This window comes from Drosophila erecta, unplaced genomic scaffold (genome assembly GCF_003286155.1).
Source record: "Drosophila erecta strain 14021-0224.00,06,07 unplaced genomic scaffold, DereRS2 tig00000000-arrow-pilon, whole genome shotgun sequence".
NCBI lineage: Eukaryota > Metazoa > Arthropoda > Insecta > Diptera > Drosophilidae > Drosophila > Drosophila erecta.
This window is the reverse complement of record NW_020825194.1, coordinates 7,698,057-7,725,640: the sequence shown is the minus strand read 5'-3', so window position 1 is coordinate 7,725,640 and position 27,584 is coordinate 7,698,057. Positions and strand designations below refer to the sequence as shown.

General features: G+C 46.8%; 1 protein-coding gene across 2 annotated transcripts; it reads left to right on the top strand.

Moving 5' to 3' along the window:
* The first annotated feature begins 541 nt into the window (after window positions 1–541).
* Window positions 542–27,584, top strand: LOC6554546 (dorsal-ventral patterning protein tolloid). 2 transcript variants are annotated; one of them, XM_026983986.1, is made up of 14 exons: window positions 542–777; window positions 8,079–8,700; window positions 20,741–21,099; window positions 21,291–21,712; window positions 22,048–22,332; window positions 22,789–23,028; window positions 23,099–23,657; window positions 23,723–23,921; window positions 24,007–24,271; window positions 24,356–24,561; window positions 25,272–25,915; window positions 26,033–26,213; window positions 26,276–26,538; window positions 26,598–27,584. In XM_026983986.1, exons 2-14 carry the CDS (start codon window positions 8,244–8,246, stop codon window positions 26,919–26,921), a joined length of 4,404 nt encoding a protein of 1,467 aa, XP_026839787.1. In that variant the 5' UTR covers window positions 542–777; window positions 8,079–8,243; the 3' UTR covers window positions 26,922–27,584. The 2 variants fall into 2 exon arrangements, with proteins under 2 accessions (XP_026839787.1, XP_001981948.1); XM_001981912.3 differs by having other exon boundaries at window positions 543–781.

Below are 27,584 nucleotides of genomic sequence, written 5' to 3'. Positions count from 1 at the left end.
ATTATGTGACTTTAAGCAATATGACTATTTAGCAAATTAGCATTGGGCTACGAAAAATGGAAATTCTATTGCTCTAATATTATTTAATGATTTTTTATTAAATGATAATTTAAAAATGCTATATTTGACAATGGCGGTACATCGATATGCGATGTTATCCAACCATCGATAGTCTGGGACCAGTCATATTCTTAGCGATACGTCTGTGCCAGGGCCGTTAGTTGCCGGCTGTAACGGCTGTTTAAAATTATAAGTAACTTGATAACCACTTTTAAGGGTATTTAAACATTTCAAAGGTTACTACTATGATACGTAATTAATTGTATTTTGATTAAGTAAAGGTTAAATAAAGTTGAGTAAATTACCCCTCTTACCGATTTTATAAAATATTTCACAATTTGAAAATGAAAAAATAAGAAAGTTCTTGGCGGAGATCTTTGATCTGGCTAAGGGACACTGGCCCCGTGAATTCGTTGCCTTTGTTTTCGCCCGTCGGGGCGGCAGTTCAAACGCAGCCGCCTGTTGGGCACTTTTCCGCAGTTGTTCTCGGCGCATGCTCTCGGTGGGAACAGTTTTGGATTTGGACTCACTTTATCTGTCTGCTCTGTTTATGTTCTCAAATCGCGAGCAACTTCGGTCGTGAACGGACGTGCTTTCGCTCTAGAATCGGAATCGGTGTCGCGAAACAAAAGAATATTGGCAACAAACTTGTTTGAATCAAATGGCCAAGCGCAAATATCCGCAAAGGGCACAAGGATAAAGTTATTGGCCAGTGAAGTGAGTGAGTGTCTTGTTTCGGATTGGGTTGGCAAAAAAAGAACAAAAAAACCCCATTAATGTTTCTACCTGCAAGGGATGCTAAGGTTTCGGCAGAGTTTCGCATCATTTCCAAGCAACTTAACTAACTCAACAAGTGAATTCAAGGGTTTTTGCTCCTCTAATCACTGATTTTGTGCTCGTGATTTTCGTACTCGATTGAAATTCGATTACGATCGTTTTGTGTGTGCACTCAAATCAGCGTTATCAGTGTCTGCCCTGATCTTTGGTTTTGCGTTGAATATGATTATTGTTATTCATTTCTCTGGTTTCTCGCGGTCAACGACAAAAAGTTAAGTAAACACGCTGTTTTTGTTGAGGATGCTGTTGCTGCAGGCGCTTGATGTTGCTGCTGTTCCTGCTGCATGTGCAACTGCTGTTTCTGTTGCTGCTACACGTGCAACTGCTGTTTTCGTAGCTGCTGATGTTGCTCTTGTGCTGCTGCTGTTTCCAAAGCAGCCGCTGATGTCAATGTTGCTGCTGTCTCGTATGTTGCTGCAACTTCCACAGTTACTGCTGTCTCATGTGTTGCTGTTGTTTCTGAAGATGCTGCTGCTGCTTCTTTTGTTGCTGCTGCTGTTGATAGAAGCCTAGCGTTCGAATGGCTATAAATAAAAAACGGCACGCGGTGTGTGCAGCATAAGCATCCCCCCGCCGGATTTTCAGAACCACCAGCATCGCTCTATTATTATTGGTGGGTGTTCCGCGTTTCACGCGACCACACACATGCACATACACACGCACACACTCTAAAATCTCCGCCGTGCGGTTTCCACTTTTCCGCTTTTCATGCCGCCGTTAAGTCGCAGCGCATATCTCGTCAATTGGCAATCTAAAGGCCGCCGGCATAATTAAAATAGAATCATTTCTGATTTCGCTTTGTGTCGCACAGACAAGTGTGTCTTATTTTGTTTTTTCTTTCTGTTTGCAATACGGAACAATTGCAAAAGTCAAGGTGGCCGCGAAATAGAAGGGAATTCCTATCCGATGGCAACGAACTCGAACTCGATCTCGGCGTACCCAACTCATCTTGTCTGGCCTTTTATTGATTTATTTTTTCCACCGCAGCCTGCTCCTTTTTTGTGCTTCCTTTTGTTTTGACCAACGATCCTCGATCTTGGACGGCATTTAAAGGTAAGCCCAAAGGGTTCAGCAAGGCAGGCATTAGCCCTAATTGGCATTGGTTGCATTTGCTGCTCGTCTTCAGAACTTTTTCATATGCTGCGCACTTTGTTTGTCTGCCTGCTGAATGGAAGCTGATGGAAATTTATGCGTAGAGAAAGGTTGAAGAAAATGAAATGGAAAATATGGAATTTTTGAGTTGAGCTCGATGGAGGGGGGCTGGGGCGGTACACCTAGCACTTCCGGTTGCCAGAATATCAGCTTCCGGTGGCGGAGAATTGTCAGCGGGGGAAAATGCTTTGGCACAAAAGACGCATATTGATATTGTTGCCCGGGCTGCTTACGCTCCAATAAGCACCCATACGCCCACACACATTGACAGACGTACAGAGGGACAGGTCCTTAGTCCTTCGTCCTCCGTCCTCCGTCCTTGGGAGCCAGAAAACGCATTTCATTTTTGCTCCAGTGAGTTGGCCCTTGTCTGGCAAACGTTTTGTGGCAACTTGGCCATTAAGCATTTCGTGTTTAAGCAGCAGGATCTGTCCCTCGCCTTTCCACGCAGGACGAAGGACCAACAGGACAGTGTAGCAAGGAATAAAAATTGCCCGCGTATGCATTTCTTAACAACATTTCTGCACCACCCTCTCGCCCCCCGCCCGCCGCCCCTTCGCTCCCCAGCGACAACATTTCATTTCATATTTTGTGGCAGCAGCGCTTTGAATAGAATTCATTTGGATTCCCTCTCTCAGGACGCCTCGTCCACTTCCTTTTGCCTTTGTCAGCCCCTCGGTTTCCGCATCCCACATCCCAGATCCCAGATCCCGCATCCCTCATCCTCCTGGAATACGCACTTCAGACTGATAGCGCGTGCTTAACAAATTTCTGCTGTATTTTTGGGTTCTTGTTCTCCACTTTATTATTTTCCGTCTTCTTTTTTTTATTTTTTGCCATGGCAATGGGGAATTTTTCCGCATTTTTAGCTGTCGCAGCAGGGTAAAAATTAAAAGCGAATTAAGTTCGAGGAGTGGTGGAGGCATCTAAAAGGTGGACAGCCAAAGATAACTGCACTTGACGCCGGATAGACCACAGGCATTATTAAACCCCAAATTTACCTGCCAACCAGGCGGGGTGGTGGCAAGTCTGCAAAAGAGATTTGAGTTATTTTATGGATATTGCAAAGTATTCTGTATCTGCTACAGCAGCCATGAATTGGTGGATTTTTGGAAAGGCTCTTTATTCCACAGAAAAAAATGATAAAATGTGTTTATATTTTATAAACATTATGTTATATAAATAACTCCTTGTTATTTCTTCACTTGCGAATTATCGCTTAGGAAATTCAAAGAGTGGCTGGCTTTTATATATATTATAAATCAGTGTGCTTAGTATGTTCGCTGAATTATGCCAGTGTAGGTCCCCAGGAAATACAAATATTTTTCCGTATGTAGGCACAACAGCTGACACCATCCTGCCAACAAGCAGCCGTCGCATCCACATCCTCCTCCAAGTCCTCGAGAGCAGCAGCGCCCTCCCATGGAAAGTGTCTCCCCAAGCAGCAGCGCCAACTCCACGAGCTACATCTTCTGTATTTTTACTTCATCTTTTGCCACGCCACTTTTTCTGCCCCCCAAACCACTTGGTTTCTTCCCAATTTCGGTTGCTATAAAGCAAAGTTAATGATATGTCGCAAGTGCTTGTTTGTCTGGCTGACTGGGGACGAGTGTGGGTGAGTGGCTCCACTTCCAGTTGGTTGAATGCTGTCATTCCTGCGGCCCCCATTCCGTGTGTAATTAATTAAAGACTAAGCAGATTTTATATTTCACTTACTTGCTAGAGACCAATTTATGTGTATTTTTCTACTTCTTGTCATATTTCAATGTCTGCAAGTTAGGCTAATTGGGTAGTTTAGTAGGGTAGCAAGAAATCTTGAGGCCATCTAAAGCACCAAACATATCTCTTTATTGAGCTCTGAATGGGCTCGATTGCCTTGGCCGTGGTTTCGCCACTTTGTAGTTGGCCAAAGTCCAACGTGGCCCACAAACTTTTCACTTGCCGCCAGTTTCGTCGGATCGTTTTCACTTGCACGCATTTACCAGCAAGAAGTTAAGTCGCCAGTTTTGCCAAACGGGCGGCATTTTCCCACTGAAATGTTTGTTGGCCCAGTCCCCCTTTTTTATTTGCCAAATTAAAAGGATTTCACTCGCTTTTCATATTTGCATGGAGGTGGTGGCTGTTTTACGTTTTATTCTTTTCATATTTTATCGCCGACCTGGCAGGCCTGGTATCCCATTGCCAACAATTTTCCCACGCAATCACCATAAAAAGAAATCTTTGCCGCCATATTTCTGCTGGATACCTGCTCCTCTCTCGGTGCCTTTCCGGCAATTGTTATTCATGACCCGAAACAACAGCAGGGTGGCTGCAGGGATGATGATGAAATGAGATGGGATGCGCTGAACTGGGCTGGGCTTGGATGCCAAGGTGCGGAGCATCCCAGTGCGCCAATGGTCCGCGTTGGGTACTGATTCCCTGGCCACACAACGCTCGTCATTCGTCGTTGTTAGTATTAATTATTTCTTAACTTTAGTGCCGGCTCCTGCTAGCCGGGTTTATAAATACAGCGCAGGCTCTTCTTGGCATCCAGTATCCATCGCTGGGCCTCAGTTCTTCCTGCTGCTGTGACCAGTGGTTATTTGCATCGTCCTTCGTCCTGTTTCTGTTGCAGATTATAACCCCAAAAGTGGGGTGGTGGCTGCCTATCTGTCTGCGGGGTATTTTATGGCTCAACTTTATTTACATTCACATGCCGAGCTGCTAAATAATCAGGACTCGACCCACCCACCCACTCATTTCGTTTGTGCCGTGCTGCAGGATACAGCAGCCAGGAGCCAGCAGCCAGGAGCCAGCAGCCAGGACCCAGGAGCCAGTGGCTAGGATATACGGATGTACCACCCATTGGTGGGTGGGTTTTCGGCCATGGCCTGACCCGGCGTACAAGGACCACAGGTGCCAGGCAGCCAAGTTTAATTATTTGCCGTTGGCTTTGGATTCGTTCTGGTTCTGGTCCTGCCCTCGGGCTCCTCATCCTGCTCTCGGTGTCCTGGCCTCTGGCCTGCCATCCCCCCGAGCCATCTGATCCCATCCCATCTGGCTGTCTGTTTGTTTGCCTGTTTGTTGTTAGTTCAGTCGCCTCGCTGCATTTTGCGCTTGTGAAGCATTTTAAATCGCATAAAAGTCGGCCGCAGCAGGAGTAGAAGGATCCTCCAAGGCTCCTCCTGCTGACCCCCGATTCATTATACCATTTCGGCTGGCCCAGCCTTTGCGTTGGTAATTGAAATTAAGTTGTTGCCAAATTGAGGCTCGTACCCCTGCTGCTCCACCCACTTGTTAGCCAAGTCGTGGCCTGCATTTCGATGTCCTTGAGTGCTGCGAAAATGGACCAGAAATGCGAAAAGTCGCAAAGTGCTTGGGCAGTAAGCTAAACAACTCTGTTGGCCCTAGTCATGCTGCATCCTTCTTTAAAATTCATTCGAGAGCCATTTCAATTCATATCTTTTGCCGGATAGCTTGCAACTGCAAATGTCAACTGTCAAACGGAGAAAATCAAAATTAGGCAAACAAAGAGCTTTCGCAGCGAGTCCTGTCAGGATTTGCTCCTGTATAACACTAAAAACGCCAAAGCCTTCGAGGGTGGGCGTAAGTTGGCTGGTGGGGATTCTCCGTCTAGTGCTACTCCAAATCAGAGACTGAGAATCGGAACCGCCCCGGCTGGAAAACAAGGATTCCCCAGCCACTTGACGCTTGTCATTGTCAGCTCTTGTAGTTGCTCTTGGAAAGTTGCGAGCACTTGACAACCTGATTGATGGCCTCGTTGCGAGGAGCAAGTGTGCCAGGATGCCAGGCTGCCAGGCTATCTGGATATTTGCTGGCTGGCACTCTTATCTCATCTAATTAAACTAAAAGTAGGCGGTGTGTGCCATTTGAAAATGACATCTCAGAACGCTTAAATGCGAATATCGAGGGGGCTCAAAGAGCACTTTCAAGAATAAACAGAACACTTATCTTTTTGCCAGCTATTATGTAGTGAAATTGGCATTTGTTTACGCTGACGAATTGACCCAGAGCTCTGATAAGAATGCACCTCCCGAAATCCATGTGGGTGCGATAAGCGCGGAGGAGGAAGTTCATGAAGCTGAGCATGAGAATGATGAGGTCCGCACAAATTCCATAATGAGCAAAGTGGCTGCAAAATGGCAAAGTGGAAGGCGCTTTCACTTTAGCCAATTAACATACTTTTCAACGATTTTCAATTTGCTGCCTGAGACGTGGCAACAAAGGCAACCGAATAAAAAATCGCAAGAGGGACGTACATTTCAAGTTAACTTTTCCTCTCCCCCCGCTTCCCGCAGGTCCACCAGCCACTGCTTATTTAGTTTGGAATTTATCAATTGAATTTTTAATTTCGCTTAAATGAGACGGCGGCAGCGAGAACGGCACCGTCATCATCATTCTCGTCCCTGCCGTTGGTCCCATGCGGCGTATACGTAATTATGCGAACGTGGATTATGGAAATGGCTGCTCGGGGGTTTCCCTGCCCCATTCCCGTGCAGAAATAGCTCCTGCTGCTCCCGCTCGGTTGGTTGGGTGAAATTAAACGAAATGAAATTAAGAAAATATGTTGCACTGCTTTTGCCTCGCTCGCAACTGTTTTGCTTGGCTGCAAAAACTTTCTGTCCAAGGCTTCGTCTGTGGAATTGTCTGTGTGGTGTTTGCCTTATTTGCTAGTTGCCACCACCGCCAGCACCACCATCATAACCACCACCACCACCACCACCACCACACAAAAGGCAACTTAATTTGCCATAAAAAGCCAGGCGAGTCCTTGATTTGTTTTGTTTGAGCGGGGGCCGGAAATGAAATGATTTAATGAAATTGCCACAATTGTTGGGGAAAATCAGTAGCAGCAACAACGGCAGCAGCAGCAACAGCAGCAACAGCAGCAGCAGGAAAGCAGCCTGATGACAATGGTTTTGGCCAAACATTCAAGTTAATTGAAAAGGTTTTGTGAATTGCTCGGGGTTTTCGGGGCTAAGCGATTTTTAATTACCTGTTATTGTGCATCGCAGTGAAGGTGCCTGCCCTTCAGAGTTTCAGAGTTTCGCCTGTAAATTAATTGAGTGCTAAGTTGAGGAGCGGAGCAAGTGCTCCTACCTGTCCTGGTTTTACGGGCTCACCGCCTGACCATTACCGACTAAATCGACTTCTTTGACTCCCCCTAGTGGTGCGCCCATCTGCTGGGTTTTACACCTCCTTTGTTCGTAGTTCAGCTACCCGAGTTTTATGATCGCCCAAGGCGCAGATGTTGGTTGCATATATACTCATATGTGTGTATGCCATGAGATACATATGTAAATAAGACGCCGGGTGTGCACAGATTGTGATTATCTGCCGGATACATATTTTGTCTAACATACGAGTAAACCCATATTGATGAGGGCAAAACTCAGTGTGTTTGCCTTTGTGTCTCGCATCGATTGCATTGGATGCCTCATTTCGGAATTAGCAACTGCATCCGTGAGGTTGACATTTCCCAGCCAGAGCTTGCATTCAAATTGCAAATGAAAGCCGGCTTGCCGGAAAGATAACCCCGATTGGGAATGCATACGTAAATTGCTTTCCCCCAGCCGCATGGTAATGTTACTACTGCCGATTTCGATCTGCATTTTCGCAGCTTAATCCCCAGCACATTTCACCTTTGTATTTACCCATCAATGTGTGTGGAAGTGCGCCGTTTATTTTCGCCAAACAAAAAATACAATGATTTCAGGGCCGTGAAAAAAACAAAATCCAGGAGCTTATCGCCCGAAAGTGTGGGTCAATTCGAATGGGACAGAGAGTTATCATCGGTTCACGGGAGCTTGGGAACACAGGCCTATAGACTATATGGCAGTCAAAACCAAGAGAGTATAACATTCAAGGGGTTATCGGTGGGTTCCAACAGCAATGAACGTAAACAAAATAATAATGCACTGAGTCAGGGCGAATAGCTCCACTGAGTCTGGTGCAAACCTGAATGAAACCGCCTCATTTCACAATCTAATCGGTGTTTTTACGCTTTTGTTTAACTATTTCCATTGCAGGCCCGGCACGTGCCAAACGAAAATGCAGAAATTTTACTAAGAGCAGATAGGTAGGCACATCTGAGTCCAAACGTGGTCAGTGGTCACGAAACGAGGAAAGAGCAACCAAACCTACAATCACAAACAGAAGACTCCAAGTAGCTGCAAGAATTTGAAGCCACAGCAATGCGTAGGAGGCGTGGCACGCCCCTCGGCGTCAGCTGGACGAACTGCGTCCTGCTCCTGGCCACCGGTCTGCTGGTGGTGCTCATTTCGGTGCACGCCAAGAACCCCAGGCCGCATCGAGGACTACCAGCCCCTGCTCCCGCACCTGTTCCTGCATCCGTGGATCAGGTGGCAACTGAAAATGGCCACGGGCGGGAACCCACCGTCGATGGCAGTGTGCTTCAACGGCTATCGGGTTCAAAAACGACTATGGACGAGGACGAGAATGGCGATGAGGATGAGAATGAGGGACTAAGGCATCAGCACCTCGAGCATCGGCAACAATTCGACGCATATCTGGGCACAATCCGCCGGCTGCGTCGTCCATACCGCAGCAAATACACCATCGAGCAGCTGATGCGTCTGCATGTGACACCAAAGGTATCCGGAGACATTGACATGGATCCCTGCAAGGCCGGTGAGTACGGGGTTAGGGTGCACATATCCCAGATCCCTCCTGATTCCACATGCCACTTACCCCACGGGTCACGGAAATGGCTTCGCATTTGCCTTCCCTCGGCGTTGATTCCACTCCGCCGTAAGCCAATCTCTAAGCCCGGAATCTATATATTTGCACGCCGAAGAATAGCTATATGTTCTCAATCTCAAATTATTAGCAACCCTACTTCTGTATAGAATAATATGTGAATCTCATAAATCTAAAATCTTCTACAAATTCGGAATATACGCCATTTCAACATTAACTTATTCAGGGAATGCAGCTAAAACCAGTTTTCCCCTAAGCTAACTGACAGCTAGTTTTTCTCTCAGTGCCAATCTATAAGAGATTTCACCGATACCCCAGTCAAGTCGTGGCAAGACAAAAGGTTTGAAAATTGTGTTATCCAGCGAGTTTGAGTAAAAGCGAAAAGTCTTGTTAACTCGAGACGCAGACAGCTACACACACGTGGAAGTGTCTCGGCTCGACTCCGTGCCCCTCATCCCAGCCGACATTATTTATGGCCACCACCCATCCACCTCCATTTGGCATCCAGCCCCCCACCGCCGGAAAAACCCCTGTCAGCCGCTTGTTGCAGCGCTGGAAATTAAGCGCTATTGTGGCATGCTCCTTCTACTTGTGCTCATCCTGCCCTCCGATCAGCTCGATTCAATTGAATTTACCTTAGTTTGCAAAAAAGGAAAAAATAAGCGGAGGGAAATAATAAAAAACCAGGGGAAAATTTTAGGAAATTGACTGCGAGAGCAATGCGAAAACGAATGCGTCGCCGACATATCAATGGCTCCAATGCTCTCTGCTCCGCTTGTCGGGACAAGGATCCCCGTATCCGCATCCGCATCCGCATCCGCTCCACATTCGCATCCGCATCCGCATCCTGGTCTGAGCTTAAGTCAGCGCTTGTGTCTGCCAGGGGCAGAAGCACCGGCTTCGATTGCAATTTGTCTGCCTCGAAGTGGTAGAAGGCAAGTTTATCTGCGGGTCCATCTATAAGTATTTGCTCACATCAATTGTCAAAAAGTTGAGCACCCCCTGTGGGTGGTAACCATCCAGCGAATACCAAAAACCCAGTCAAGGACAGGCATTCCTAGGGCGGAGTCCTCTCCAAAGTATGCGTATATTGAACGGCAAACAACTTCCGCACTAACTATCATTGCCAATGTGACGTCAAGTGTTTGAATATCCTTTAGCCCCCCTTTTGGAATACATTAAAGGGTTCAGATAGCGCATTTACACAAAATTCACTTATGAGCTTACTTATAAGCAGCTTCGCCAATAGTAATTCATTCCATTTAAACAACACAATATCTGGTTCATGTAGTAATGCGTGCAAACTCAGAAAGTGTTAATTGTACTAAACCAATTGGCTGATTACTTCAACATGAAAGGAATTTTACATTTGGTAACTGGGTATAGGTATTGTTTCCAAAATAATGCACTCATTCCAAAAATGTTAAAATTAAAGAGCATTTATACATCAGCCCGTGCAGAGGGAATATTGGTTTAAAATGTAAATGATTTGCTGTTATACCTGCACCATTATGCCGTTTATGGGCCTAAACGAACTGCAACTCCACTTCGTCATCTGCCATTTATGAGCATTACGGCTCCCCCATTGGGGCAAATTACTCTCGATGGGGCTTTGAAGGTCTGGGTCTGGCGCTTTGATGGCCAGATAGGTCACATCGCCGCATAGATCACCCATTTTCGGGTGGTTCCCCAACTTCCAGCCCGATTTCGCAATCAATCATCACCGCCTCGGGAATTTTTCACCACCGTTCGCAGCCCACAATTATTGAATTGTTTGCATTGCCGGTTGCAAATGGCCGGGCAAAATATTGGGTCAAAGCCGATTTGTATTGCACGGACTGGAAACTGAAGGAATGGCTTCCTAATGTATGCAAATGCACGCAGCTATCTATCTATATATGGATTCGATCGAGGGGAGGGAAGGGGTGGTGGCGAGAAAAATAAACAATTTTTCCTTAGTTTCCGCACGCACAAAGCAGCCTAATTGGATTTCGGAGTGGGTTAACGAAAGAGGGAAGCTGGTTGTTAATCAACTTTCAATTGAAGTTGAAGCAATTTGAAACTGGAAAATTTAATTTGCCAAAAATGTTGCACACACGAAAATCCCCCGGAGTGCACGCACACACACACACACGCACTATTTAGTTTAACAACAAATTGCCAGCGAATACTCGAAAGTTAATTAAGCCCTTTGAAGCGACAGCGCCCATAAGTAGGCAACACGAAAGCGTTTAGCAGTTGGAAATTCAGTATCGTGTCATAATGCATTCGTGTTTGCCAACACTTTAAGGAATTTGATGCGACTGGGCGGCAAGGCGTGGCATTGCATTGTTCGCTGCGCTTTGTGCAGATTCGTTAATTAATTTGCATAAGCCAAGGCTACAAAAGTTCCATCAACGCCGGCTAACAATGGTAAAGAGGCTTAGGGATATCAAACGAGGCGTGACTGTGGGCGAGGACCCAGAAATCAAACCGCAAATGGCATTGGCATTGCAAATGGGCGGGCAAGTGCAGCCATTCCGAGGAGTGCAGCAGGAGCCAAGTTGACGACAGTAATGATGACAACAGCATCACAATAACAACCGCAAAGCCAGGACGACCAAAATGCCAGTCGTCGTCGGCGGAGGAGGCGCCGCGCGATGGCTTCAAGTGGCCTGGCTGATGGCGGCTGGAGCCGAGCCGAGTGGAGTGGAGCGGAGCGGAGCGCACAAAACTCAAACAACCTGCCCAAGTGACTGCAAATAATTTCCCACCACGCCACACCGCACTACACATACATATCTTTCTTGTGGGGATTTCCCCCTTCGCGATTCACAACTCCCACACACACACACACACACACACATTGATGCAGCTCTGGCGAAATGGCAAAATGTCAGAATGGCTCGGCTGAAAGGCAACAAACTAACGCCGCCGTTCGCGCTCTCAAATAAAAAGGCACTTCGAAGGCATTGCATGCATAGCTGCTGGATGCGGGGGCCACCGACTGGAGATGGAAACGGTTCGTGTTTCATGGGAAACCGCCTCCCCCGAAACGGAGGAATAAATCTGGGGGAGAGGCGAGTGCAGCTCAGCTGGGAATTGCTCGATATGAACATGCACATTGCACTGGGAATAAAAATATACCCTATGAGGAATATCATCCTAAAGATATTCATATTTAGGGGTGAGATTCATTTATAGGGTGAAGTGGAATTTACACCATAGATTTCTTGATATTGACCGGAATATTTTCGCACAGTGCTTACAGTGCATATATCCCTGCGAAATCCTTCAAGTTGATTCCTTCCTACCTGCTTAGTGCCCTGCAGCGCTCTTAAAAAGTCCATCGCTGAGTAAGCCAGAGCCTGCTGCCAGAAACTATTTACAATTCGCACTTTTAGCATTGTGTGCAGACGGATTGAGTTAGTTTGTAGCGTTTTCAAGGGGTTTTCGGTTGGGGCAGATTGTTCGGATGCTCACCGCAAAACAGCCGGCTGGATCAGCTTACAAAGCCGCAGGAGGCAGGGGAGTATGCAGGGAAAACGTTTTGGGAAGGGGAACTTTGTATGCCCTTAATTAAACACCACATCTATTTAATACTTAACTTTGCTCCATCTACGCAAATAAACACATAAATTAATTCAATTTTCTGGCAGGCATGCCAAACAAATTGCTGTCGGTGAGGCAAATTAATTTATTTACCACACAACATTTGCCCAGTCATTGACCTCAATTCGCCTGCCAGTCCTTTCCGCACTCAATGTTGCACAATAGACTTATAGGAAGTCCCCAAACTGCTTATATGCGTGATGACATATTCGGCATGCTTTTGGATTTCAAGAGCGAATCTCGCTTTGCCAGTGAAAGCGTGGCGAACAAAAGCTGGGGCAAAAAAGGAAATGCAACTGCGGAAATGTTAGGAAATCGGAAGTGAGCTGATTCGCAGATCCTTGAAAGGGATGAACCGGCTGAGAGGACTTTGCCAGCCATTGACTGCATTTGCAGCACCTGCTTTGCCCATATTTTGCCACAGTTGGGCCAACATTTACAAACTCAAGCCGAATTCACCCCGCGCGCTCCGCTTTCGATTTCAGGTGCATTTATTACAATGACATCGCCCCACAAGCAGAAACATGTGTAAATAAAATAAACTTGCATTTAAGCTGTTTACATAATTAATTAATGCCAACACAAGTGGCATGTCACCCCGAATGGCATGAAATTGGGCGAATGGCTGCTGCTTTACAACTGTTGCGGAATTCCTGCCATCGGTTGACAGCAGGATGCATTTCCAAACTTTTTGCTGCATACTTTACGGCGCTCCATGTGTGCATATGTGTGTCCCGTACTTTCGTGCATGCACACACACATAAAACAAACAAACAAAACCAGCGCCTTGTGTCTGAGCAACCTGTTTGCCAGAATTTGTTATCCTTGCCGCCTGTATGCTGCAATCATTGTTTATGCAAATTGGCATAAATAAGCAGGCAAAGCAAACAAGCTCAAAAGCTGCTCAGATAATGCCACAAAATGGAGCTTATGTTTCGGCACACAAACACATGCTCCCACATATGTACCGTATATACCGTATGTACCGTATGTACTGTATGTGCCGTATGTACTGTATCTATATACATAAATTCCTATTCGTGTGAGCGCCCGCAGCTGTGGGCAATCTGTAATTTATGCAAATCGCATTTTAAATTTGTAAATGTTATTTTAATTGTTCAGCCAGCGTTCTGATGCCCCAGATACGTAAAAAGGGCGATACAAATCGAATTAATCCGCCCCGTCAGCCAACCGATGACCAAAGCAGATCTGAACTACAATTTATGATTTCCATTTGCATTTCAACTTTCCATATCCTTGAGTCCCGATACCCGCTGTTTTCGTCCTATTCCCAGCATGAAAATGGAGTGAAAGCGACAGACCAAAGACAAATTGAATGCGTTCTCCCAATTTTCGTGTTTATTTTTTCTGTTTCTGCTTCTGTTTCTGCTCTGCTTCTGTTCTTTTGGCCAAAGCAAATGCCAAGAACCCAATACGGAATTCATATGCTGGCGAAATAAAATTGAAGCAAATCCAGTCAAGCGAGCATTGAGCTTCATTTGCAGCAGTTGAACCCTTTTATTGCCGGAATTGCTTTATTAGGATTTTGAGAGCCAGTGCTTTGACACCAGCAGCAGCAGAAATATAAATATGTATGAATACAAATTTGTTACATAAAGAGCAATATCCCATCAAAGTGTTTTCCAAAATATGGACACAAGGCCTGAATGCCATGGACCGCATTAACACAACAATTCCATCAAATTGAACATGACTTTATTTGTAACACAAATAATCCGCCAGCAAATAGAAAAACAAATTTTCAAGTGCTGTTAGCGAAATTCGTGATAACTTGCTATTCAATTTGAGGACCTTACTCGGCGTACAATGAAATAAAAACGACATAAAAGGCATTTATGTGAAATTGGTAATTGTATATTCATATATTCTTTTGTATAAAAATCTTGCACTTTTTAAATCTTCCGTGCAGGAATTAAATATGCTTAAATGTCTTAAAACCACTTTGATCATGAGTATAAAAGAATTATTGAAATAAATAGGCACGAGGAAACAAACATTTTTAATTGAGATAGAAATAAAATTCAAATTGCATCCCCAATAGTATACAAGATACTCCGCTGATATCTGGAATGTCTGCATTTTATTTGGCATCATTTGTGGGAAATGTGCAAAATAGTACGAAAATAAACGCGACGGCAACGAAACACTTTTGAAGCAATTGCACTGCTGATGGCACAATTATCAGATGCCACTGCAAGTGTCGTTTGAAATGGTGTCCCTGGTGGGTGGAATGGGTGGTGCAGGATGGTGCAGGGTGGTGCTGAGTGGTGCTAGATGGTGCTAGATGGTGCATAGATGCAGAGCGAGTTTATTGAACCTGCCACCGACTTGGCTGTAATAAAGTGGCACCGAAAGTTGAGCTGAGTAGGTGAACTGAATAAAGTGCGCACACAACTTAAACACACTCCAATGAACTGGCATATTCACACATCAGGCGAATATGACTGCTCTTTTCAGCCCCATTTTAAATTGAAAAACTGTGCGCTGAAAAAGTACACATGCGAGCATATATATACACATATATATTTCATCCCATATCTCCTGTATTCCCGTGCTCCAAGCCAAAAACTTTTTCTAAAAATGCTTTGTGCGAACGAGCTCGCTCTCCTATATTTTTTATTTTTTTTTTGTGTTTTGCCCACTTTTTGTGCGGCTGCAATGGAAAATAGTTTCCGTGTCTGCCGTAGGTGCAAAGTGGTCATAGATGCGAAGTCGGGCACAAATGCTGCTCCGTACAGCTGCATAAATATTTCGACGCAGTTGTCCATCATAAATCTGGCGCACTAACTCAAACATTGGCCCGCTATTGTTTGCCCCCAGGCTCTATCAGTTCTATCTGCGATTTGGCCGGCAAAGAGGATCTGGGGATCTGGGGATCTGGGGGCTGTTTGCCCGGCAGGGAGGAGGGAGCCATGGAGCACACACATGATTTCGACAGTCAGTGGTTTCATAAGCCCGGTCTGGGCCATTGACCGGCTACTACAGTGGTCATCGAGGCACTCCAACCGATTTTGAGGTGTGACATGCGGTATTCGGCACGGCAAGTGCTTCCATTTCATTAGGTTTCATTTCGGCAGTCGCCCACCGAAGATAACCGCTGAAAGACACTGATAAATTTGCCACACCTGATTTGATTCGTTTATTCAATCAGTTGACACTCCAGCCACATTTCAACTTGTGCAACTTGTCGGTACACCGGGAAAAACCAAACTGTTGAGAGGAATATCCAGTATGATGTGCCGATCTATGTTTTATGTAGGCTTATGTGATGAAACCATTTACAAGACAATGCTATAAATACATTATGTATACAGCAATGTCTTGTACTGTGCAGTCGCTAAGTTCTTTTCCATCGTACGAATGTTTTTCGAATAAATAAACAAGCGCAAAACCCACTCACCGACCGACACACTCATAAAAAGCAAACAAAAGCTACAGCCTAAATCGTGCCCAAATCCAAAACGTCCTGCGGGGTCACTCGTCACCATCGCCATCATGGCCATCCATCTCCAGCTCCAGCTCCGAGCTCCAGCTCCATTTTGGGGGAGCTAGCCGCACTCGCAGTGCTGCTGCTTTTGCCTAATGGTCGAGGTCCTCGTGCAATCTCTGCTGCCGCCGGATTAGTTTGTCCAGCCATATACATCCGCATCCACATCCGCTCCGACCAATCTACATCCTTCCTGCCGTTCCATTCGCATCCGCATCCGAATGCGATTCTGTCCATTTTGTGTTCGAGTGCTTTATTTGTCCGGCTCTATTTGCCTTGATTTCATCTTTAATTTAGGCATCGCCTGGATGTCCATCCGTCCATCCATCCGTTTGCCGCTTTTATGGCTTGTTTGCTCGCTGGCCGCCTATCAAAACATAATTCCGGCCATGATGGATTCCCCGTCCGCCCATTTAACATGTCCGCGGGGCGTGGCCGGCAAATTGAATTTCATTGTTATGGCTGCGGTAATTAATACGCATATGCATACACACACACACGCACACGCACACAAGGGGGAATGGAGCCCCCTACACGCACACATAGAAGAATGGGGGTCACTCTGATATGCATGCATATATGTACGTGCATTTCCGGTCGCTCTATGTACGCTCTTCAATGGCAGATTATGCATAATTACAGCCATATTTACAATGCCAGCAGCGATTTGAGAGCCAACGGGGTTAACCAGTCAGTTGACCAGTCAAGGCTAATTCTACTTCAACTGGGTCGTGAGCCCCGAGATTTAAGCAGATTTACAAAGGAATCGCTCAAGGGAGTACTCAGTACTAAAGCACCAAAGTCCTAAAGCTAAATTATTCTGCAGAAAAGGTGGAACAACACACATTGCTCCACTTACTCGTATAGGAATCCATGTAAACCGATACGCACAAACTTGTTGTATTATATGTCATGGCATTTCATTTTAAAGCTAAATTATAATAAGATAATCCTTTTATGCTGCTTTTTGAATTCGACACCACTGTCACATTCGAAGTACATTCAATGCCAACCGAAACTGCAGATCAACTAGCATTTTTTCAGCTCGTCCTGAATCCTTTTGAGCCCCAAGTATTTCTGCTGCTTAATTGCTTGCGTTTTATTTGCGCACATACTCGTATTTTATTTTATGACACAACCATTGACATCCGCCAAAGAACACAAAAGCCATAAATAACAAAAAGAAAGGACCCAAAAAATACCCAGGGAAGCACCGAAAACAAAAAAACAAAAAAGGTGAAAAGAAAGCGCACTCAACTGACCTCAACAATGGCAATCAGTCGACGTGCTCTCTTCAATTATTTGCTTTTGACCCACAAAATGGACGACTGACTGTGGACGCCGGACGCTGGACGCTGGACGCTGGACGCTGGACTTGGTGGATGTTACCACCACACAACTGATGCGATGCGTCAAGTGTTGGGGATGCTGCTCCTGGTTCCTGGTTTTCGCACGTATGAAGCGCGGCCCAGAGCGAATAATCAGTTGGAACCATACAGCCAGGCAACAGGGCGGCGATGGAGCGATGGAGCGATGGTGGGTTTTATTTTTAATTAAACTGGCAGTTGGCAGTCGCGAGTTCCGGCCCAGAGCTCATAAAGTGGGCAGGCGGGCGGCTGGGCGCACATTACGCATACGCCGCGTGACCAGGATTTAGGGGGGGAGATGGAAAAGGGAAAGTGCAGCCAGAATGTGTTGGACATTTTTGTGGCCGCCGTTAAAAGGGTGCGCAACTGGACTCGGAACGGAAACGGATTGCCTCTAAAATGGCACGTTTTGTGCGTCAGTTCGTTAGTGTGAATGATGTGGGTGGGCTGAAGACCAAGGACCAAGGACCGAAGACCAAGGACGAGGGCGAGGGACGAAGGGCGAAGGGCGAAGGACTCCGGATAGCTGACTATGTGGGAGGTGGCGACGCTCAAAAATTTAATTACTTTCACTTGTGCGAACTGTTTGTCTGCCAGTCAGATGAGTGGACGAGACGGCCAACAGGCATTTAACGTAAATGTAATGAAATTGCAGACGGACTCAGACGCACATCGCCTGCTTTCCGTTTCCGTTTGCGTTTCGTTCCGTTTCAGGAGTCCTTCCCCGGATCCTTCTTGGCCACGTTAACGTGCTGTTAGCACTTCTTGTGCGGGTGGCAAATCTTGCCAGCTTTGTGACGCATTGTGCGGCAAGTTTTCTCGCCTGCTGCGCTGCGCACAGTGCATCGTCTTTTTATTACCACTACCAAGTGCTCCTCCGTATGCTTGCTCCTTGGAGGGCAGGACACGATAACGGGATTAAATGCCAACTGGGAAACGTGTTTCGCTTGAGCCACTTTCGACCGCTTCTAGTTGTAGTCGCACTTCTGAGTGCCGCCACCAATTCTCCTCTGTGCCGGCATCTAAATCAATCATCCGCCATGTGGGCTGCTAGCTTGAAATTTAAATTTCACGTATGCACAGCCACGCAAGCAAAAGGTATATATACATATGTATACATATTTTTAATTCACAACAGGGCACACGTGCTCGCAGCACTGCACAGATTTTCCGATTGTGTATGTAAATATTTGCGCAATTCTAGAAATTTGTTTGACTGTTAAATCAAATGTAAATACGATATGTTTTCAAAGTCAACACGCTGCACACTCGTATGCAGCAAAAACAATGGCGAACAGAGCAAGTAGGTAAATGGGCGAAAACGTGAGCAGACTGAATACACAAATCCCGGTGGCGTGTAATTTAATTCAGATTTCACAGCATATTTCCAGCGTGCGAACTAACAGGATTTGATTTCAGCCAGAATTTTGATCCCACATCAGCTTAAATCATAATTCCGATCTTTGACAGAAACACAGACGTCTCGATTCCCCGCAGTCTGTCATTTAATGGGTGTTTTTGGGTGGCCATTTCCGCCATTTCCTGTTCATTTTCTCCTTTTGCTCGAACTGCGGCAAGGCGACCACAACTCGGTTTACAGTGCGTATGATTGACATTGATTGGACCGCAGCCAAACAAACCGTGTGGTTGGCTCCCAGCTCCATTTTTCTTGATTTTTACCTTCTGATTGCTGTGCTCTGATGCACTTTCGGTAACTAAATCAAAAAGCGTTTGCAGCTTGATAAATATGTAATTTGCAATTTTGGCCAAAACAACAAGCAGCAGTAAACTAAAAACCCGTAGCAGGAGTAACCAAACCAAGGAATGCACACATGTTCAGCTGCTTCAGCATAGGGGTAGTGTGAAGTACAGTGAATACTTCAAGGGGAAGTGCACTTGGAGAACATGCTACATAGTTCATTTATTTAACATACACGTAAGGCGGAAAGAAAATATCTATGAAAAGCTTCGCTGGGCAACTGAGCGCTTTTGAAAAGTGATAAAGTGATAGTTAGCAGGAAGAAAGATCGAAATGAAGGAAAATCGTTTCACCTCTTTGATTACTTCCCATTCGAAAGGCTACAAATTCAAGATTATTACCCATTGGATACGTGTACAACCGATTGGCATGCGATCCAAGTGGCGATGGATTTTTCAGTCTTCCGCCCCACTCCCACGTGGAATGACCCACTTCCCAACAAGTTAGACTCAAAGATGATTGGTTTTGCCGTTCCAGTTGTAATAATCAAATTGCCAGCACCCGTATCCGCATCTGCACGTCGGAGTTTTCCAGCTTCCGAGTTCCTGAGTTTCCGTGGACAGAAGGAGCAGGTGAATGGCGAGGGTGGCGATGGGAATGGGCGGAAGCCAGAGGTAGTCAGAGGTAGCCAGTGGAGATGCAAGATGGGAATGGGAATGGCAATCCAGAGGAGCAATGTGGGCCACGTTGAGCGGCCTTCAAAAGTCAAAAGGCGTTAACGTTAATGCCGCCCTATCATGAACTGCCTGGGATCCGCATCCACTCGAGCGCAGGCTTCACTGTGCCAGCCGTGTAAATAGCATGAATGCAATTTTATTTTATTTATGTTTGAATTAAGCCGAGCTCTGAGCAGCCAGCCAACCAGCAGCGTTTCAGCAGGAGCACTCAGACAGTCTTTATAGGCAGATGAATTGCTCTATGCCGAGCTTATTTGGGAAAGTGTAGCGGAAATGCTGGGAAATGCTGGGAAATGCTTGTTTTGACATGAAAAATAAAGATAAATGTGGCCGAGGGCATGGTTTAAAATGATCTGCTTAAAATATTTAACAGGCAAACTGCCTGAACATTTACACGTAGAGTCTGTATAGTTCGGTATGAGCTATCATTTATTTTCCCCAGCTCCTATCTTTTTTTTTTTCGTTGAATGTGCAAACGCACTTAATTAATTTTGTTTAACATGTCTGAGGCAGACAGGGCAACAATTTCATATTTTGCTTGTTAACTGTTATCGTTGTTGCTGCTGCCATTTTTACCGACCGGTGGCCATAAACTCCCCTGTGCACATTGCGTATACGCCGCGTGGAGCGTGGGCAAACACAGGCATCAGCTGGGCAGTAACTCTGGACTGCAGAGCCATCCTGCTGATGCTGATCCTGATGCTGATGCACTGATTAAATGGATATGCAGAGTGTGTCTATCCAGGCGCCTGGCGAAATGACCGTCAGGGCAGCACGGCTTTATTTTATTTCTGGGCGGGATGGTCAGTTCGGGGTAGTTGGCCAGTAGACGTTGTCGGTGCGAATTATAAATTACCAGCCGGTCGCATCGGCCGGACAGCTAACCAACCGCCACACCAAGTGTACGGATGAGTGGACCGGGAGCCACATGAAATTTCAATTAAAATAAAAATTTATACGCTTTTCGCCTTGTCGCTTATAATTAAAAACAATTTGTAAGTTATGGGCGACGGGAGGCAGCACTGCTATAATGCCTCTAATTTAAATCGCTTTATCTCTGGCCTTGCAGGCGGTTTCATGGGCGACATCGCCCTGCCGGAGGGTGATTCCGGCCCGGTGGTTGCCCACACGCCCATCGACGACGAGGAGCAGGAGCGCCAGGAGGTGGAGCAGCTGCTGGCGGACTCTCCCAGTCCGGTTCACGACCCCGCTCCCGCTTCCGCTTCCGTTTCCGGTCCTGCCAACTCGGGGCCGACCAAGTTCAATGCCACATTCCAGCTGGATCTGGAGAAGCTCAAGCAGGAGGTCTACCACGAGGGCCTCCAGGTGGAGGAGGAGGGCCTCACCGACATCATTCGCAAGAAGACCAAGCTGCCCAGCTCAGGTCCGCTCAACCAGAAGGCAGGACAGAGCCTGTCGCAGACTCAGGTGAGTAATAAACGAGGGCATGACGTACGGAAGGGACTTTCAGCTGGAGATAAGTTTAGCTAACCTGCCGTATTATAAATATATAACTTCACTAATTGTGGTCTTGAGCTATAAATATTAATAGCATATTGGGGTCGTTAGTATTTGCAAATTTGAGGTACTTAAAGGTCCTTAAACTCTTAATCCCTCAGAGTGCCAATGAGCCCGTGAAGCCCGGCTCGGAATCGCCATCCGATTACGCACAAGCATCCAGCTACAAGAACGAGGTACTGCCTCCGTCGGAGCAGCGAATCCATGCGGACAAGCCAGCGCGACTGACGCTGGCCGAGAGTGGCCCCAAGTCCAGCAACAAGACGCAGTCGCTGCACCGCAATGTGGACACACGCAAGATTCAGTCGGATAACAAGGACATCGAGGACGATTCGGGCAACAACTTTGTGGCCGAGAGGAGGCCATCACAGATTGTGCCCACTTCCTTGCCGGAGCAGCGATCCACTCCTGCTCACGTGTACAGCAATGCCGGAGGCAATGGCATGCAGTTGGACGACGAGGTGGACTTCCTGCATTCCCGTGGAGTGGTGAGGAGGCGCCACAGGCGAGGACCGAAACAGCGGTGAGCCAAAAATGCTAGAACCAAAATAAAGACTCCATAAAGGATTTAAGCAACATTCATTTGGGATTAAAACTGATTGCGGTCTAATGCCTACTTAATTTTAAATATTTAAGCTAATGGCATTGACAGCTGATTTATTGCTTTGCATAAAACATGTAGCAATTGCTAGGTATCAAAAAACAATATAATAAAACTAAACAACATTTTTTATGCCGGAAAATCTAGAACTCTATGTGAGACTAATTGGTTAATTTAAATGGTTTTTTTTTATGAATTGGAATGACAAGAGGTTTTTACCTCGTCTATAAAAGTTTTAATGTAATGTTTTCCCTCAGGAGGAGCAACCAGCACTTGGAGCACGAGGCCAAGCTGCAGAGATTGAAGGAGGAGCTGAGTCGTCCGGTCACCGAGGGCCACCACCGCCAGTCGCACCACCAGAAGCAGCTGCAGCACCGCCAGCACCACCAAAGCCACCATCGCAAGAAGCACCGCCGGCAGCAGCACCACCGACGACGTGGCCAGAGCACCACCCAATATGTGAACCATTCCCCGCCAGGATTCAATCAATCGCAGCCAGCCCAGCAGCAGTCAGTGCCTGAAATGGATTTGCTGAAAGCAGAGTAAGTTGGGCAATCCTCACCAGGTTTCAGCTTTTCCCACCTACCGTTCCGCCCTTGGGCAACCACCGCCGCCACATCCGTTTCCGCTGCCATTTCCTGGCCCCACTGTAAATTGCTGGCCATTTTCATTCAGAGGTTTTTCGGCATAAACTTTAAACAAACAGCAGCCATTTTGGCAGCTCACACAGACACAAACAAAGGCTCATTCACACACACAAACACCCATTCACACAGGCCCATTGCTCATTGTGCGGTTGTGTGTGTTTGTGCATGTTAAAAGTTATGAATTTTAATAGAAATTCGCGTGCCAAAAGTTGTGCCATACAACAGCAGTGAAAAATGTATGGAAAACTGTTGGCAATTAAAATTACGCATACGCCTCGTGCAACTTTTTGGCCAACGCTTTCCAAAATCATCCATAACTAACAAGGAGACATCTTGCCGCTCCATCTGCAGAACTCCCGAGGATGAGGAGCACCTGCGTCATCGGGTGGCTCGAGCCGTCACCGCCAAAAAGGAACGCATCTGGGACTATGGAGTGATTCCCTACGAGATCGACGGCAACTTCAGTGGCATCCACAAGGCGCTCTTCAAACTGGCCATGCGCCACTGGGAGAACTCCACGTGCATCAAGTTCGTGGAGCGCGACCCGGAGATCCATCCCAATTACATCGTGTTCACGGTGCGCAGCTGCGGGTGAGTTTGGGCTCCTGGGTACTATCATCCTGGGTAATATCATTCTATCCCATCCCTAATTCCCTACCAGATGCTGCTCATTTGTGGGTAAACGTGGCAATGGGCCGCAGGCCATCTCAATCGGCAGAAATTGCGACAAGTTTGGCATTGTGGTCCATGAGCTGGGTCACGTGGTGGGCTTCTGGCACGAGCACACACGTCCGGATCGGGAGAAGCACGTGGTAATCGAGCACAACAACATCATGAAGGGCCAGGACTACAACTTCAACATGCTGTCCCCCGACGAAGTGGACTCGCTGGGCATGGCCTACGACTATGACTCGATCATGCACTATGCGCGGAACACCTTCTCCAAGGGCACCTACCTGGACACCATCCTGCCCATCGAGATGAAGGGTCGCAAGCGTCCCGAGATTGGCCAGCGGTTGCGCCTCAGCCAGGGCGACATTGCCCAGGCCAATCTGCTGTACAAGTGTCCGAAGTGTGGAAGAACCTTCCAGGAGAGTTCCGGCATCTTTGCCTCGCCATCGCATTACACCGCCGGAGCTTTGAGCAATGAGACGGAGCACTGCGAGTGGCGGATCACAGCCACCTACGGAGAAAGAGTGGAACTCCAACTGGAGAATATGGTATGGCTAATTAGGAGCTACTGTACTAAATTATATTCCCACATACACTCTCAATTTCCCCCTAGAACATCTTCAAGTCGAACAACTGCGAAACGGACTACCTGGAGATTCGGGATGGCTACTTCGAGAAGTCGCCGCTCATCGGGCGCTTCTGCGGCAAGGTGGACAAGGAGGTGATCCGCACGGAGTCCAGTCGCATGCTGCTCACCTATGTGAATACACACCGCAACGAGGGCTTCAGGGGCTTCAAAGCGGAGTTCGATGGTGAGTGGGTGGCCTGAATGGGACAAATGGGGCAAATGGGGAATGAAAGTGGTGCCTGCAAGTTCCTGACATTCCGTTTCCATAGTTGTTTGCGGTGGCGAGTTGTCCGTGGACGATGCCGTGGGCCGCTTGGAGTCGCCCAACTATCCGCTGGACTATTTGCCCAACAAGGAATGTGTGTGGAAAATAACTGTGCCCGAGAGCTATCAGGTGGCGTTGAAATTCCAGTCCTTCGAGGTGGAGAACCACGACAGTTGTGTCTACGACTACGTCGAGGTCCGTGACGGTCCTGGCCAGGATGCGCCGCTAATTGGCGTTTTCTGTGGCTACAAGCCGCCGCCGAACATGAAGTGAGTGCCACTGAAGAGCCCACCCCTTCGCCCACCCCTCTTTAAAACGAAGGAACTCTGCTTTTGTTCGGCGTCCCTTTGCAGGTCAAGTGGCAATTCGATGTACGTGAAATTCGTGTCGGACACATCGGTGCAGAAGGCGGGCTTCTCGGCCGTGTTCATGAAGGAGGTGGACGAGTGCGAGACCCAGAACCACGGATGCGAGCACGAGTGCATCAACACCCTGGGCGGCTACGAGTGCAGCTGCCGCATCGGATTCGAGCTGCACAGCGACAAGAAGCACTGCGAAGGTGGGTTAACTTCCAAGGGCTCCTCAATCAAGTTATATTCCTTTTATACCCGCTCCTCGTAGAGTAAAAGGGTATAGTAGTACCTGATAGTCTGGGAACTCGACTATAGCATTCTATCTTTTTTTTTTAAATTTTTTTGATGTGATAATGTAGAAATTCAAGAAAATGTCCTAAGGCGAAGTTCTAAACTCAACTTATCTTAATCGGATTTTGAAGTGGCATACCTCTAAATATTTCTGGAGCACTTCTCTAAAATTCTGCATTCAAATTTAAAAATTATTTAAAAAAAATTTTTTTTTAATTTTTTTGATGTCATGATGTAGAAACGCCCAAAACGGTCACATCCACACTTTTAGAAAATGTGATATTTTTTCATTTTTTAATATATAACACAGGCATCAGTTAATTTCTATAAATTTGCCAAAAAGTGCACTTCCACCAGCTGAGTAGCGGGTATCTGATAGTCGGGGAACTCAACAATAGCATTTTATCTTGTTTCTGTTAATAATTGCAAGAGGACAATACAAAATGGCTGTAAAAAAGAGCATATTAACCATAAAATGCCCAACCAATCCATGGGTTTAATAAATTCAGCATAAACTGCAGTTTAAGGAAAAAGTTACATATTAATCAGTTAATGAGTCGACATACGAACTATCAATAACTAGAATTATATAAGATTTTAATTGAATTTCTCCCTTTCTATTAAGATGCCTGTGGCGGAGTTATCGAGTATCCGAATGGCACCATCACTTCGCCCTCGTTTCCCGAGATGTACCCTCTGCTGAAGGAGTGCATCTGGGAGATTGTGGCGCCGCCCAAGCACAGGATATCGCTCAACTTCACCCACTTCGACCTGGAGGGCACGGTGCATCAGCAATCGGACTGTGGCTACGACTCGGTCACCGTCTACTCAAAGCTGGGCGAGAATCGTCTGAAGCGGATCGGCACCTTCTGCGGCTCCAGCATTCCGCCGACGGCCACGTCCGAGAGCAATGCGCTGAGACTGGAGTTCCATTCGGACAAGTCCATCCAGAGATCGGGTTTCGCGGCCGTCTTCTTCACGGACATCGACGAGTGTGCCGTGAACAATGGTGGGTGTCAGCACGAGTGCCGGAACACCATTGGATCCTACATCTGCATGTGCCACAACGGGTACTCCATGCACGAGAATGGCCACGACTGCAAGGAGGGCGAGTGCAAGTACGAGATCTCCGCCCCCTTCGGCAGCATCTTCAGTCCCAATTACCCGGACTCCTATCCCCCAAATGCGGACTGCGTGTGGCACTTCATTACCACGCCGGGGCACCGCATCAAGCTGATTTTCAACGAGTTCGACGTGGAATCGCATCAGGTGGGCATAACAAAATAGCTTTTAGCAAGTGGTATAGTCCTTTCCAGCTACTAGTTTCTGCTATTCCACATAGAGACGTTACTTAAGGCTGTGTAATTTGCATTGAATTTCTCACAGGAATGCAGCTACGATAACGTGGCAGTTTACGATGGGGAATCCGAGTCCAGTTCGGTACTGGGTCGCTTCTGCGGAGATAAGATTCCCTTCCCCATCTCCTCCACCAGCAACCAAATGTACATGGTGCTCAAGACGGACAAGAACAAGCAGAAGAACGGCTTCACCGCCTCCCACTCCACGGGTACGATGGTGTTGAAATCCTAAGCCTGCTGCAGCTCCAACATTTCGATAATTTACTTGCAGCCTGTGGGGGATATTTGCGTGCCACCAGCCAGGTGCAGCAGTTCTACTCGCACGCCCGGTTCGGGAACCAGGACTACGACGACGGCATGGACTGCGAGTGGACCATCGCCGCTCCGGACAACAGCTACGTCCAGCTTATATTCCTCACCTTCGACATCGAGAGCAGCGAGAACTGCACCTTCGACTACGTGCAGGTGTTCTCAGACATAGACGATGTGTACGGACAGTATGGGCCCATGTACGGACAGTACTGTGGCAATGTGGTGGGTGTAACTATTTTGGTTATCCGGAGAGCTGGGAAGCTAAGCTTTATTTATTGCAGCTGCCGCAGGACATCAACTCCATGACCCATTCTCTGCTCGTGCGCTTCAAGACCGACGGCTCGGTGCCGATGAAGGGCTTCTCCGCCTCCTATGTGGCCGTGCCGAATTCCGGGGAGTATGACCACTCCGACGAGGATGTGGAGAACTCGTACAGCTCCGAGATGGTCACCCCCTTTCCGGGTTCCCTGAAGAGCATCTACATCGAGGACACGCAGGAGGAGACCGATGAGTACAGCGACTTCAGCGGCAATCAACTGGTCTTCAATGGGCAGTATCGTGGTCGATATAGTCTGCCCAATCGGTACTACTCCGGCAAGGCATAGGGCGATGGTGGAACCACTGACCGTGCGCCAGAATACATGACAATATATTAAAACGGAATTTATTTAACAGATTTAGGCATATCGTCGCGTACATAAAACAGACTTTCCCGATCTTCCACGCGCACTCTTCTGGCCAAGTCCAGGATATAATCAAAGATCCAATACTAGTTTTAGGCACTCGAAACACACATTGTTAGGTTCCAGTCGACTAAGATCTGCGGTGGCAATTACTTAGACCTATGTCATACATGTAATGTACTTTGACTAGACTTCTCTAGACTCTGTAGCTAAATGTGCAATTCCTCTTTCCTGTTTCCTCTTTGCATTTGACTGCTTTTTTCTCTGATGCATTTTCTTTTCGGATATCTATATCTACATTCTATAGTGTGCCATATGTAATGGTGATGATGGAGTGCATTTCGTTAGGCATCTTAGCGTAAGTCGATGGGTGGCCCATATCAAAATCGGAACGGAAGTTAGGATAGAAAAGAGATACACACATATCTTCGGAAGCACCGAAAGTGGAAGGTCCTCGCAGATGGATTGAATATTTCACACAGGCATATGTACAACTCTCGGATATTTGACTCAACTTAATACGTAATTAAATCTATACATACATACTATTAAAACTTGCATAGTAACTATGTTTTAAAACCAAAA